The sequence below is a fragment of the Caretta caretta genome, chromosome 10 (assembly GCF_965140235.1).
Source record: "Caretta caretta isolate rCarCar2 chromosome 10, rCarCar1.hap1, whole genome shotgun sequence".
Lineage (NCBI taxonomy): Eukaryota > Metazoa > Chordata > Testudines > Cheloniidae > Caretta > Caretta caretta.
The window spans coordinates 44765272-44779115 of NC_134215.1; the positions used below are offsets into that span (position 1 = coordinate 44765272).

The 13844-nt window shown below is 41.9% G+C and overlaps 1 protein-coding gene across 1 annotated transcript; it reads right to left on the reverse strand.

Moving 5' to 3' along the window:
• Positions 1-98: 98 nt before the first annotated feature.
• On the reverse strand, positions 99-13801 carry TERB2 (telomere repeat binding bouquet formation protein 2). Its single transcript, XM_048867761.2, has 7 exons — positions 13658-13801; positions 9074-9155; positions 6053-6198; positions 4424-4485; positions 3292-3377; positions 2166-2257; positions 99-635 (listed from the first exon to the last, which is right to left on the reverse strand). Exons 1-7 carry the CDS (start codon positions 13719-13721, stop codon positions 490-492), a joined length of 678 nt encoding a protein of 225 aa, XP_048723718.2. The 5' UTR covers positions 13722-13801; the 3' UTR covers positions 99-489.
• Between the last annotated feature and the right edge of the window lie 43 nt (positions 13802-13844).

Below are 13844 nucleotides of genomic sequence, written 5' to 3' on the forward strand. Positions count from 1 at the left end.
GAGTGTTTTGCATGCAACCATGTGAGAATAAAATCTCTGCTCAAGAAGTCATATTGAAATCAAAGTCTGTTACCCTAAAAATTCCAAACATCTTGCAATTATTTGATGAAAGCTTATATGTAATTTTAATATGAAACAAATTTTTAAGTAGTTGAAGCTGTTTACAGCAAATGTAACCAGTTGTTAAAATATAATGAATATCCAAAAAATTATAAGGCACACGCAGTTGTAGTCAATATAATAAGTTAGCCTGGGCCAAAAATAATACAAAGAAATTCAACTCAGAATTCAGTCCTCCAGTCACTGAACTAAAAAAACCTGTAAGTACCATGACAGTGCTATTTAAAGTAACCAGCAACCAACACAAAGAGAGAGAACACGGATATATACAACGCTAAAGATGGGATGTTATTAAACGGGCATACGTATATTTAGCAATGTTTTAGCAAAGCCAAGTTATGTTTTTGATACAAACAATTTAAATGTCATTTATAGTTTCCTTTTCAATTTATTTTTCACATCAGAGAAAATGTCCATTTCATTTTTAATCCAATATACAGAGTAACCTGAAGTGCCAGGAATGAAGTCATTTAGTTCCCCAAGGTATTTCTTCATCTCACTAGAAGAGACATAACCTACAAAGTGAAAAAAAAAAAAATATATATATATATATATATAAAAATATAAACACCACAGAAACTACAGCACCTGGGCCAGTCTTTTTTATTGGACTTTCTGGAGTGTGGAATGAATATCCACAAAATTAAAAACACTGTTGATATGGCGTGGGGGAGAATCACAGACACAGTATCACAAACACAGAAATGCCTGGTACTTTATTACTATTTTCAGTGAGATTACATCAAATATTATATAATGTATTTCAGAGAAGAGCACTTTGTTGAGAAATACATGCAGCTCCTGAAACATTTCCCCAGGGAAAGCAAGCACAGGGTTGCAAATGTTATTAAATCATTTATAGTATGCACACAAGTTAAAGAAAGGCTTTTTCACTGGTGCAAACTGGAGAGAAAGAACCTTTATACTGGGAGTGATGTCCTTGGACAATCCTTCTCTCTACCCCATTGAGTGCACACTAAATGGTTCCTATGCATTAACGTAGTCTTGTTTGAAGAGTACTACGTTAATGCAAGCTAGGAACCTTTTCGTTTGCAACTGCAGCATTCACACAGGAGTGCTGCAGTGCAGCACTGGTATGCACTGCTATTCATACCCCCATAGGCCAAACTGTTGGACAACATAGACATAGGTTTAGTGTAGTAAGGGAATGAACTTGTCTACTAGGATAGAAATTCATTTCTGTGCAGAAAAGACAGGACCAAGCCTACGTATCACTTTAGTCCTGCTTAAGCCTTCAAAATAGAATTTAAGTTGCCCATAAGGTTGGCCCTCTGCACAGGGATGAATTTCACAGTAGGTGAATTATACTGAAAATAATTAAGACATGAAAAATATTGTAATAGAACCCCATACTGCACTTACAGATTCAGGAACCTCTCATAATGATCAACTAAGAAAAGGGGTAGCCATGACACATCCTCTAGAAGGATACCTAGATAATGTAAACTTTTTCTTATCATCAGCATCTAGTGACACACATCCTAAAGTGCTCATGAAACTAGATGGAGTATCAGAAGCACAGGTGAGCTCCCAAAGGGTCAAAAAATGGCAAATACAGCACCTGTTTTTAGGAGGGGAAATGATGGATCCAGGGAGTTACTAGACAGTCATTTTAACTTTGATGTAACATCTGATAAACTGCTAGAAATGTTAATACACCATCACTTTTGATACTTGCAAACACCTAGAGAAATTAAAGTGATAAATTGGGGACAACCTGGATTCATCAAAAACAAATATCAAATCAATTTCAGTGAAAACTATACCCTTTGTTGAACCCAACTGTTAGAAGTTCACGTGGTGAGAAGGACATCTCACTAGAAATAGATGCAGAATTGCATGAATATTGATTGTATAGAATTTGCACAGAAAAGATACACTGCATGATTTTCTGTCTGCATTATAAAGAAATCAAGCATGAACATCGAATCAAGCATAGAATGGGCCAGTCTTCATCAGTATCACCCATAACATTGTTTGCATTTGTTCCATTTGGCTGAAAGTTCACCTATATTAATCTTTACCTGTCACCATGTTGTTCACTGGATAATCCTGAAGTGGACAGTATGTAGGTTTCCCTCCCACTGGTGTTTTTGATACTATTTTTTCTTTACTGCTGTAGAGAAAAAAAAGTGTTATTTTTGCTTCTTTCATTTACTTTTTAAAGCTTGCTTTCAGGAATGGCTGTGTTACTGGATTCGGCTATTCGTGGGAATTTCAAATTTTCCCTTCCCTGCCTATCTATAGTCAAGGCTAAGGACCTAAATTCCATAGCAAGATCTCCTCATTTCTGAAGAAGTCCAGTGTGGCAAGATGGAAATTCTGCGGCAACCTCTGCTAAATTCACAAATGAAGGTTTTTATTGAATTAAATATGGAAATAAATAATACAATGGGTACAGAATCCATTATCTTATTTATTTTGATATCACATTCATTTTATTTCAGTCTGGCCTTCCATCTTCAATTTTTATTGCACTGCAGATTTTTGTATTGAACATATAACCACAGTGCAGAATTTGACAGGAGAGGAAGTTGAAGGTTTTGGCAACTAGGCAGGGCACAGTTGAGAACAAGGGGACTACAGTTTTGGATCCTGGGATAAATACATTAGTTGGATGTTTCTGCTAAAATGATCAACAGCAAAATAATTATGGTTGAGATTTACACTGTAATCACTAGGATTCAGAGTTATCGATCAATTGATATGTTATACCAGGTGTGGCCAAACTGCGGCTTGCGAGCCACATGCTGCTCTTTTACAGCTAAAGTGTGGCTCACAGAGCCCCCCATGCCTCCCCATTCTCCACCTACCAGACTGGGAGGGGGAGCTCAGGGATTCTGCTTTGTGGCAGGGTGGTGAGGTTAGGGGCTTCAGCCCCGAAGGAGGCGCCTGCCGTGGCTCAGGGCTTCAGCCCGGCTCTTGCTGAAGCCCTGAGCACTAGCAGGCACCTCCCACAGGGCTGAAGCCCCATGCCCCACCCTTCTGCCGCAGGACAAAAGCCCTGAGCAGGTGCAACCAGCTCTCGAACTTCTGAAGATTATCGTATGCAGCTCAGAAGATCAGTAAGTTAGGCCACCCTTGTGTAATATGCTCATGTGCCCAAACTTCAGGACCTATGCAATCCTAACATGGAAATAAAGAAAATACCTTCCATCCAGGTCTTTTTTGCCCTTTATTCTTTGCTCATCCTCTTTTATGCTAGTCTTTATTTCAACTGGTGTTAATTCATCAAGCTGTAGATGTCAACATACATTTTGATTAAAATTGTACATACAGCCCCTTCTGACTTCATAAGGAAGCAAAGGAAAGTTCCTCTGATAACTATCATTTTCAATTTTCTGACACTGATAGGCACTATCAAATGAAAATTTTACAAGAGGGCAATACGCCCCAGTATGTACATGCACACATGCACACACACACACACACACACACAAAACAAACTTTAAAAATCACACAAACACCAAAATTGAAGTGGAAACAAAACAGTTTAACCTTGCCCTGAAAAGTGGACTGGGGTTCATCTCAAGGGGGAAATAATCACACGCTGTGGGATTCCTTTACTGTAACTGCCATCTACAGCCCTTACTTCCTATCTAGAATTTACTTTGGAACTGTTACCAAGTCCAGTCCCATTTATCTCAGCTGCAGACACAGGACAGTGAAAGGCCTGGGCTAAGCTTTTACTGCTTAGGATTTTAACACTAAAATCAAACTTTGCAATATAAGGCAGCTTGTGTTGATCATGTTGTCCAGAAATCTTAGCCTCTGGCAGGAGGAGATTCTTGCACAGCAGTAATTTGCCTGGGGAGCAAGAGATCTGAACCCACATTTTTGGCATAGTAGTACAAAGGACTACATTAAGCCATCCAGCCCAGCCAGCAGTAACCAGAGAAAGCACAAAAGCTTTGTAACCTGCTTCTGTGGACTGAGTGCTTTATATCATTGTTGGCTTTTCTCAATCCATTTCATTATTGTTAAGAATATGGACATTGCTTTGTGGTGATGGTAGTGAATCCCTCTGCAACTCCATTTTCTGCAAGTTCTGAATGGTTGCTCCCTGGACACGATGCAGTAGAAGGGGGATATACAGTAGGCCAAAGGCAGTAGTAGACATCTTGATTATCACAATTCAGTCATCAAAAAAAAAACCATTTGATCCACTGTTTGACCTGAAGCCCTAGGATGAAATCCTGCCTCCACTGAAGTCAGGCAAAGTTTTGCCATTGATTTCAATGGGACAGGATTTCACCCCGATGTGCATTTAGTACAACCTTACCCGTTCCATCAGGGAATCATTCATCTGCTCCCATATAAAACTACCAAGTTTTCTTCTAATTTCTGTAGTGAATAAAAATAAATTAATGTCAAAAGTATTACACAGTGGTATCTGTCCAGCAAAAATCAGTCAGCTAGCAGAGATGATCTTTAACCAAGCGTGAAACTAAACTGTAATGACCACTGATTGGTACCTAGGTAAGGATCTCTAGAAGTGGTTACACAGACTCCTTTGCCCCCCACACAGCAAACAGCAAAACAGGCCTCCCACTCCTGGCTAGACATGCAGAGACTCTGCCCCATGCCAATGCCATCTGTCCCCCCTTTGGAGTCCACCCTGTCCGTGCTCTCTGAGGCTGGTGTGCGGCATGAGCTCAAAATAATGGGTCCTGTCACATGGGCTCAGCTATTCTGTCAGATCCAGGCTGAGCACTTATAAGACTCCCCTTTTACAAGCAGCTGGTTCCACTTCAAACAGCTCCCTTTCTCCCATAGCTCAGGGTTCCTGCTCCCGGCTTATTCCTCTGTTTCCTCTCTGAATCTTCCCAAGTTGGTCCCCCATCTTCTCATTCACTCAAACCCTCCCAGGGGGTCTCTCTTTTTTTTCTTTTTCATGACAAAGCAGACTTGACTGGCTAGTCCATAGCCATCACCAGCTATAATTCCTAAATACCTAGGGATTTATATTCTCCCCTTAATTGATTAGATGACTTCTACATATGGAGGCATCCTTTCTTATGGCCATAAGGCTTGATATTGAGTCCGAAAAAATGACTGCCGCTGCTGGGTGCACACTCCAGATCCAGTTTAACACTAGCATTATCGCCACTAGTCCAGCTGTCATGACAGCTACACAATTGGATATTCTTTTAGACATATTAATTCCTAATTTTGATACACAATATGCCATCCCTATTCTTCCTGTTTTTAATCTTTTGGACTCCCAGGGGTCAAAGTTAATTCTGTGTCCTTGTTTTGGAGTGGCACTCTGCTCTGCCTGCCAGGTTTCTGAAGAGTAGCAGGGAGGAGAGAAAAAGGGGGTATTAGAATGGCATAACCCCCCAGCCAATCAGGTTTGTGGAGAGTAGCAGGCTGCCGGGGAAGGGGGGGGAAGAGGGGAGAGAAATGGGGAGAAAGGAAGGGAAGAGCTTTTTGCCCAGCCCCACATCAACTGTCAAGATACCAGAAACTGCATGATCCCAAACTCACAGCATAGATGACTCCAATCCATTCATCTGCGAGGTAACAAACGGCCAAACATATTAGCAAGGCGATACCTGTATAATGGCATATGCCCTGACTGGGGGCAGCTCATGGAGCAGCAGCATTTGCTACAGCTGTACAACAGGGCTAGCATCTGCTCCTCCATGGGCAAGATCTCACTCACACTGCCAACCTAGACCTGCACCTAGTAGAGGGGTAAGCACCACCAACAGCAGTAGATTCAGATCTACCTGCACTGCAGAATGGTGGACACCTCCTGTCCTGGGACACTCCCTATGCCCCTTCTCCCCCAGAACACTCAGACTGAGGTCACTGTAATTTGACCATGTATGCTCAACATCACCAACAGTCTCGGTTTTAAAACAATGAGTAAACTGTATGGTAAATGCTCTATATTTTTCCTAACCTTCTTGCACACAGGCAGGAGGAAGGATGAAGTGACCCAAAGCCACTGTCTGTTTCATTTCAGAGCTGGCACTTGCATTTGCAGAGAGATAACAAGAATGAAAAACTGTAGCTTTACCCTCTATATAATCTAGGCTCTGGTGTATTCTAGACGGAAAAAACAGAAAAAGCTTTTATAAAAAAAGAAATGTGAAAAAAAACAAATCATAATTATTTGAATGATCAATTTAACCCTAGAGTGTACCAAGGCTGGACACAGTAAAAGTTACAGTGACTAATGAGTTTAAAGGGATTGTAAGCTCTTTAGTGCAGAGACTGTCTTTTTATTCTGTTTGTGTACGGTGCTGAGCACAATGGGATCCTAGTCTGCAACTGGGGTTGCTTTGCACTATGATAAGTCAAATAATAAATAAGAATAAGAACACTGTCATGCAATTGACCTACTTTTAAATTGTTTCAATTGTTGTAAATATTAATATTTCAAAAGTTAATATAAAGCTTTCACAAAAATATAGAGCACATTTTATATCCAAAATCATTAATTAAATATACAGTGCATGGAAACTGATATTACAGATACATTTTTATTTTGAAACAAATTATATGAAAAGCATTTGCTCTTTCACTATCTGTCAAGTCTTGACTTCAGGGTTGTGCATTTTCCCTGTGACAGTTAATGCAAGCAGAACTACATATAACTATGCCAGACAGGTAATAATTGGCATAGCTCTGTCAGAGGGTTACAGTGTTATCAGCTGTTGTGGGAAAAACAAATCCTTCACTCATAACTTGACTGGTAAATGCCTGCAAAGATGTAGGGATAGTTATGAAATTAAAGAATTAAAGTGAGTTTGAGTCTGATAAAGAAAATAATATAGTTGCTTTATGGTGTGTGGCTAGTAAGGAAAAGGAGGCCACATTAGCCTCACCAACACACTGAAGCAAAGAAGCAGAGCCCCATAGATCAGGTAAATATGTCTTTTTATATACTAAATGACATGGCTGTGCAAACAGTTAAAGAAATGGTTCAAGCCCTTTGAACAGAAGTGAATATCTTTACACTGTTTCAAACCCACATATTCACAAAAACCTGCACTTAATGTTTGGTGACCTGTTGGCCAGCACCATGCTCCAAAGGCTTCTGTGGCAGTAGTAGTCTCATCACAGTACACAACAGGGTGTTACTTCAGAACTGAAGCCAGTGATGTCATAAAAACTAAGCAGAAAAGGGAAAATGTTGGTAATAACATGCTGAATTCCCCTGTTAGCCTGATTAATAGGAGAATGTGGTGCACCTGGCTAAAGTTAACAGAACATTGACAATTCCCTGGGTGTGTCATCTGTAAAATGTCTTTAGTTGACATTTAATCTATACCAGCAGTTCTCAATCCATGGCCCACCTGCGGCCCAATTAGCACACAGCTGTAGCCCAGCTGTGTGCTAAAATAAATTCAAAATTCACCACCCAGCTCTGGCAGAGGGGGGAAGATAAGTGTCTAGCAGCCTGCAAGAGCACTCCTGCCTGCAGGGGGAGCACTAGGCATAGGGGACTGGGGAGTTTGGGGCACTGCACTGCACTGCACTGCACTGCGGTTCTCAACCTGCAGCTCACAATGATAAATAGGTTGAGAACCACTCATTTATACAAATATTCACCTCCTGATTGTGGATCTTTTACAGTCTTTTCTTCATTTTAAGCTTTGCAGCTCTCCTTTTAAAAAAACTCACTGTCAAGCCCTCTTTTGTTTTCTATATTTCCTTTCCTTTGTTTGTAATAATTTAGCAGACTGAAAGTAAAATTTCTTTCCCTAGCGATTTGGCCGTTTTCCATTTGGCAAGTATTGATTTTTTTTTTCTCCCACCTTGCTTATAAAGGCTGAATTTTCCATGTCTCTTGTTTTGATTACTTCCTTATGCCTCAGTGAAGAAGTCAGCAACACTGGGATTTGAGGTTGTTAGCTAACTATCACAAAACCAGCTGGGAGAGTATAACAGCAGAAAAAATTTAATTTAACTATAGAATTGACGCTGGTTTGGAAAACTAAACTACTTTCCTTTTTTGTGTTTACATTTTTACTAACAAAGGCCAGGTCTACACACACATTTTTGTACCAGCATAAACTATTTTGATTAGGGGTGATATATATAAAAACCAAAATAGCCATACAAATACAACCCATACTATGAATGCAGTTATACTGATATATAGGTGCCTTCTACTGGTATAGCTTATTCCCCTTACCTTACAGGAATAAGCTATGCAGTATAAGCACCTTTTAAGTTGTGTCACTTTAACTAGTTAAAGCTGTACAACTTTTGCATATAGGGAAGGCCAAAGTGGTTTGCTAGGAGACTTATGTATTTTGTCCAAGACATCTTACCTACAGTTTATTGTGGTTGTGATTTTCAGAAATTCTCAGCATTACCATAGAATATCAGGGTTGGAAGGGACCTCAGGAGGTCATCTAGTCCAACCCCCTGCTCAAAGCAGGACCAATCCCCAATTTTTGCCCCACATCCCTAAATGGCCCCCTCAAGGATTGAACTCACAATGCTAGGTTTAGCAGGCCAATTCTCAAACCACTGAGCTATCCCTCCCCCCCATTAGCCTAACACTGCCCCCTTTGAAGTACTTCAATGGGAATAGTCGGGCACTTTTAAAAATTCCATCTGTGTTTAAGTTACTGCCATTAAATATTGAGATTATTTAACACAATTGTTAATGTTGTTAATTTTGTATTGCATTATGTTTTGTATATAATTAATTGTGCAGCTGAAAAACTCAGAGGTTAGATGTATACAATACATAATATACACAGAGCTCTAACGGATGCACAATATTTCCAAAACTATGGTAAGAGAATTCTCATAACAAAAACAGAAAAAGGAAGGAGAATTTTGTTAGCTGAAGGCACTTTCAGAGAAGCAGGGGAGGGGTGATTAGGGTCAGGGCATATCTAAAAACACTCCACAGACAAGAACACAGCCAAACAGCTACAAGAGTCAAACCTACAAAGTGTACCTCTGTGTATCAAGGTGTGAAGCATCACTACTGAACAGGTAATCAGCACCATGATGAGTTGAAATCACTCCTCCTTCAGCCACTGCAGAAAAATGGTCACATTGAGCGCATATGGCACTCTTGGTTTAGGATTATTAACCCCAGTATGTTCAAAACACCTTTATTTGTGGAGGTCAGTGTCTCCAGTCCTAAGGAACAAAATATGAACTTCTGCTTTTTACCTGACAGTTCACCCCCAGTCATAGATGTTTAGATTTGAAGCCCAGAGGGATCATTATAATAATCTAGTCTGACCTCCTGCATAACACAGGCCAGGTGCCTACTCCTTTCCTTTTACCTATGGACTTTTTAACCCTTTTTAACCCTTTACAGGTTAAGTAGAGAAGAGCTACTAACAGGGATTTTATAGTTAACTGGCTGGGTGTTCATAAAAGGGAGCTCCCCCCCTTCATTTATCACAGTAACTTTCTCTGCTAGATTGATTTATTAAATATTTAATATCTTTTCAATATTTGTTCCCCATGGAGGTACTTAGACTGTAATCAAGTTATGCCTTAGCCATCTTTGTTAAGCTTAATTGATTGAGCTCCTTGAGTCTATCAATCACTATAAACCACATATTCGAATCCTTTAATCATTCTCTTGGCTCTTCTCTGAATCCTCTCTGATTTATCAAAAAGAAAAGGAGTACTTGTGGCACCTCAGAGACTAACCAATTTATTTGAGCATAAGCTTTCGTGTAGCTCACGAAACCTTATGCTCAGATAAACTGGTTAGTCTCTAAGGTGCCACAAGTACTCCTTTTCTTTTTGCGAATACAGACTAACACGGCTGCTACTCTGAAATCTGATTTATCAATATCCTTCTTGAACTGTGGAATCCTGAACTGGACAAAGTATTCCAGCAGTGATTTCACAGTGCCAAATAAGAGGTAAAATAACCTCTGTACTACTGCAAATTCCACAATTTATGCATCCAAGGACTTCATTAGCATTTTGGCTACAGCATCACACTGGAAATTCATGTTCAGCTGATTATCATTATCCATCACAACCTCCCAATCTTTTTCACAGTCACTTCTTCCCAAGATCAAATCCCACATTCTGTAAGTAGGGCCTCCATTCTTTCTTCCTAGATGTGAATGTGCCAGATATTGCAATCCCATGCAGTATCTTTGGGAACCATTGTATTCAATTTATGAATGGTTTATGTATGACTGTGTTCTAGTCCATGGAGAAGGGTTACCACAGCTCATCGAGGAAATAAAAACAGTGGAAGGTGATTACCCTGGGAATTGTAAACAACTCCAGAGAAGCATCACCTCCAGAGGTGTTTGCAAATACTGCTTCAAACTGTGTTTTCCAGAGATTTAAACAAAGAGGAGGCTTTTGGTATAAAAACCTGATCCAGCAAACGGACAGGACCTTCTGGCCCGGGAAGTGGGGGCCACCCTTGCAGGCTGGGACTTTGGCCTACTAGAGCCCCAAAAGACTGATGGGTGATAAGCTTTTAGCATGCACATTTATTTTATGTTTTCTCTGTAATGCTTTTTACCTTAAGAATAAAGATGCTTGCTTAGAAAAAGCTGTGGGGTAATTTTAAATGCTGGCAATACACTCACTGTTCATCGCCCTCTGAGAGAAACCAATGGACAGATGCTGGCTGTTAGGCAGACTGATTTGCTGGGGAGCTAACAGTGTAAGGCAGCAGTGCAGCTTTAAAATCCCAGTCAGAAAGGAGTGGGACAAGGGTCTCTATCCAGAGATAGTTAATGACTGGAGACCTGTCTGATCATTCCTGGAGTGGACTATGGAGATAGGGGGGAATATAGGCACAGTTATCCTGAAACTGTGACAATATACATTTACTTGGAGCTGTATTAAAATGCATATTGTTTGGCTGTGCCCAAATTACCAAGCGATCCAGCTCGCTCTATATCAGTGACCTGTCCTCTTCCTTCTTTACCACTCCTTCACATTGTTTCATTTGCAAACTTTATCAGCGAGGATTTTGTGTTTTCTTCCTGGTCACTGATAAAAATGTTAAATAGCAAAGGGCCAAGAAAGATCCCCGCAGAACTAGAGACAAACCCACTCAATGATGATTTCCTGTTTACCATTATATTTTGAGACCAATCATTTAGCTAGTTTTTAATGCAGTTAATCTGTGCCTCGTTAATTTTATATCATTATAGTTTTTTAATCAAATGTCATGTGTTACCAAGTCAAATGCTTTACTGAAGTCTAAGTATATACATCAACTCCTTTTTCAACTAACCTTGTAATCTCATAAAAAAATCAACTCAGTTTGATAGGTTCTATTTTTCATAAACATATGTTGATTGGTATTAATTATGTTACTCTCTTTTAATTCTTTATTAAGTGAAGTCTGTATCAGCCACTCCATTATATTGCCCAGCCTCAGTGTCAGCCTGACAGACCTATAATTATCCCCAAGTCATCTCATTTACCCTTTTAAAATTGGCATATCAGCTGTCTTCCAGTCTTCTGGAACTTAAGTCTTTCAAGACTTATTGAAAATCAATATTAACGGTCCAGTGAGCTCCTCATCCAGCTCAGTTAAAAGTCTTGGATGCAATTTAACCGGACCTGCTAATTCTAAAATGTCTAACCTTAGCTGTTATTTAACATCCTCCTCCAATACTAATGGAATGGAAAAAGAGCAATCATATGATATGACATTATCTGTCTTTTCCCCAATACAGAACAGGTATTTGTTGAACACTTCTGCTTTTTCTGCATCATTATTGATAATTATACTGTTTCCATCTAGTATTGGACTAGTACCATTGTTTGGAGTCTTTTTGTTCCTAGTGCACTTAAAAAACTCTTTCTTAATTACATTAACTCTGTTGGTCATAGAGTTCTCCTGGTGTCCCTTTGCTTCCCTTATCAATTTTCTACAATTCCTAGCTTCTGATTTATAATTATTACTGTCAACTTTCCCTTTCTTCCATTTGTTATATTTTTTTATAGCGGTCTTCACTTCCCCTCTAAACCAGGTCTCTTTTTTAACCGACTTGGCATTCTTCCTTGATTGTGGCCTTTTGGGCATCTAATAAAGTGTTCTTAAACAATTCCCAATTATTATTCATATTTTTCTATTAAATTCTTCCTCACAGCTGATTTGGCTCATAACTGTTTTCAGATTGTGAAATCAGCCTCTGTGTGTGTGTGTGTGTGTGTGTATTAGTGGTTTGGACTTTATTCTGTTTTCACATTATAAATATGATCAAGTTACGATCATGAATACCTAAGCCCTCATTAATTTTTAGTTCTGTGATCTGTTCCATTTTATCTGTCAAGACAAGGTCTAATACAGAACTCTCCTGTGTTGAATGCAACACCTTGAGTTAGAATATTGCCATCTATAATATTTAGAAATGCCAAAGATGTTTTAGTACTGGCAGCAGGTCATGTCTAGACTGGAAATAAGGTGTAAATTTTTAACAGTGAGAGTAATTAACCACTAGAACAATTTACCAAAGGCTGTGGTAGATGTTTTTCTAAGAGAGGTGGCTCAAGGAATTATTTTGGGGAGGTTCTCTGGCCTGTGTTACACAGGAAGTTACAGTAGATGATGACAATGGTCCCTTCTGCCCTTAGAGTCCATGAATTTGTCAGTTAGACTGAAGTGACCCATGATTTCAGCTGATTTTCCTACCCATTGTAGTGGGCTGTGCCAGGAGCCAGTCAGCCTGGTCCCCAGTGAGCTCTGATGGTCTCAAAGCACTACCGTACAGAAGTTCTGGGGTGCAGCAACTGGGCGCACAGGGACACGCAGCCGCTAGCGAGTGTTATCACCAGCTGGCCATGTGCTAAGTATGAGACACCCTCACACAGGCTGTGACGGTGCCCACAGGGCCATGCCTGCAGCTGGGAACAGCCCTTGTGATGCAGCTCTGGGGGAGATGCTTCCCACCCGCTGCCCCATGCGGGGCTTGGGCTGTCAGCTGGGACCTCTCGCCAGGGGCCGGCCTCAGCGTCCCTTTACTCCACCCGAGCCACACAGAGGGGCCGGGTAGCGGGCTGCCCTGGGGAAGGAGGGCGGCTCCCCCCGGGGGCAGAGCGATCATGTGGCGCTGCAGCAACTTGGTGGGTGACCCCAGCCAGATGCTCGTTGCTGCTCCCTCAGCCCTGGCAATGGCTGGAGCCCAGCTGGGGGAGGGGAGGCTGCTCTGGCAGCGGGCACCTGCCCAGTGCCCCCAGCTCAAAGACCCAGTCACCCCCGGAGCACTCCCACCCGCACAGCCCCCGAAAGCAGGGTGCGGGGAGCCGGCCCAGCCCCTCAAGTCACCCTCAGCAGGGCGTGCCACTGACTCCCCTCCCCAGGGCCTGTCTCCACCCTCAGCGGGTCGTGCCACTGACTTCCCCCCCAGCCTGCACCCCCTCAGCGGGGCGTGCCACTGACTCTCCCCCCCCCCGCCAGCACCCCCTCAGCGGGGCGTGCCAAGCCACTGACTCCCCCCGCACCCCCCTCAGCGGGGCGTGCCACGCCACTGACTCCCCCCCCGCCAGCACCCCCTCAGCGGGACGTGCCACTGGCCGCTCGGGGCCCCCGCACCCCACAAATCGCGGAGCTCCCGGCTGACGCTCTGCGAGAACCAGGCGCTGCGGCCCCGAAACATCCCGACGCCCGGGCCCAGGCAGCGCCTCAGCTCGAGCTCCCAGCCCGCGGCTTGGCGGGCAGCGCCGGGACAGCGAGGAGGAGGAGGAGGAGGAGCCCGGAGCACTGCCCCGCCCACCGCTGT

Excerpts from the sequence above, each read along its gene's own strand:
- TERB2 (XM_048867761.2), bottom strand. The coding sequence starts at position 13,721 with ATGTTTCGGGGCCGCAGCGCCTGGTTCTCGCAGAGCGTCAGCCGGGAG. Across the intron at positions 4,486-6,052 it reads TCCTGCCTGTGTGCAAGAAG|AAATTAGAAGAAAACTTGGT; the intron begins GTTAGGAAAAAT and ends TATTCACTACAG. Across the intron at positions 636-2,165 it reads AGTGAACAACATGGTGACAG|GTTATGTCTCTTCTAGTGAG; the intron begins GTAAAGATTAAT and ends TTCACTTTGTAG.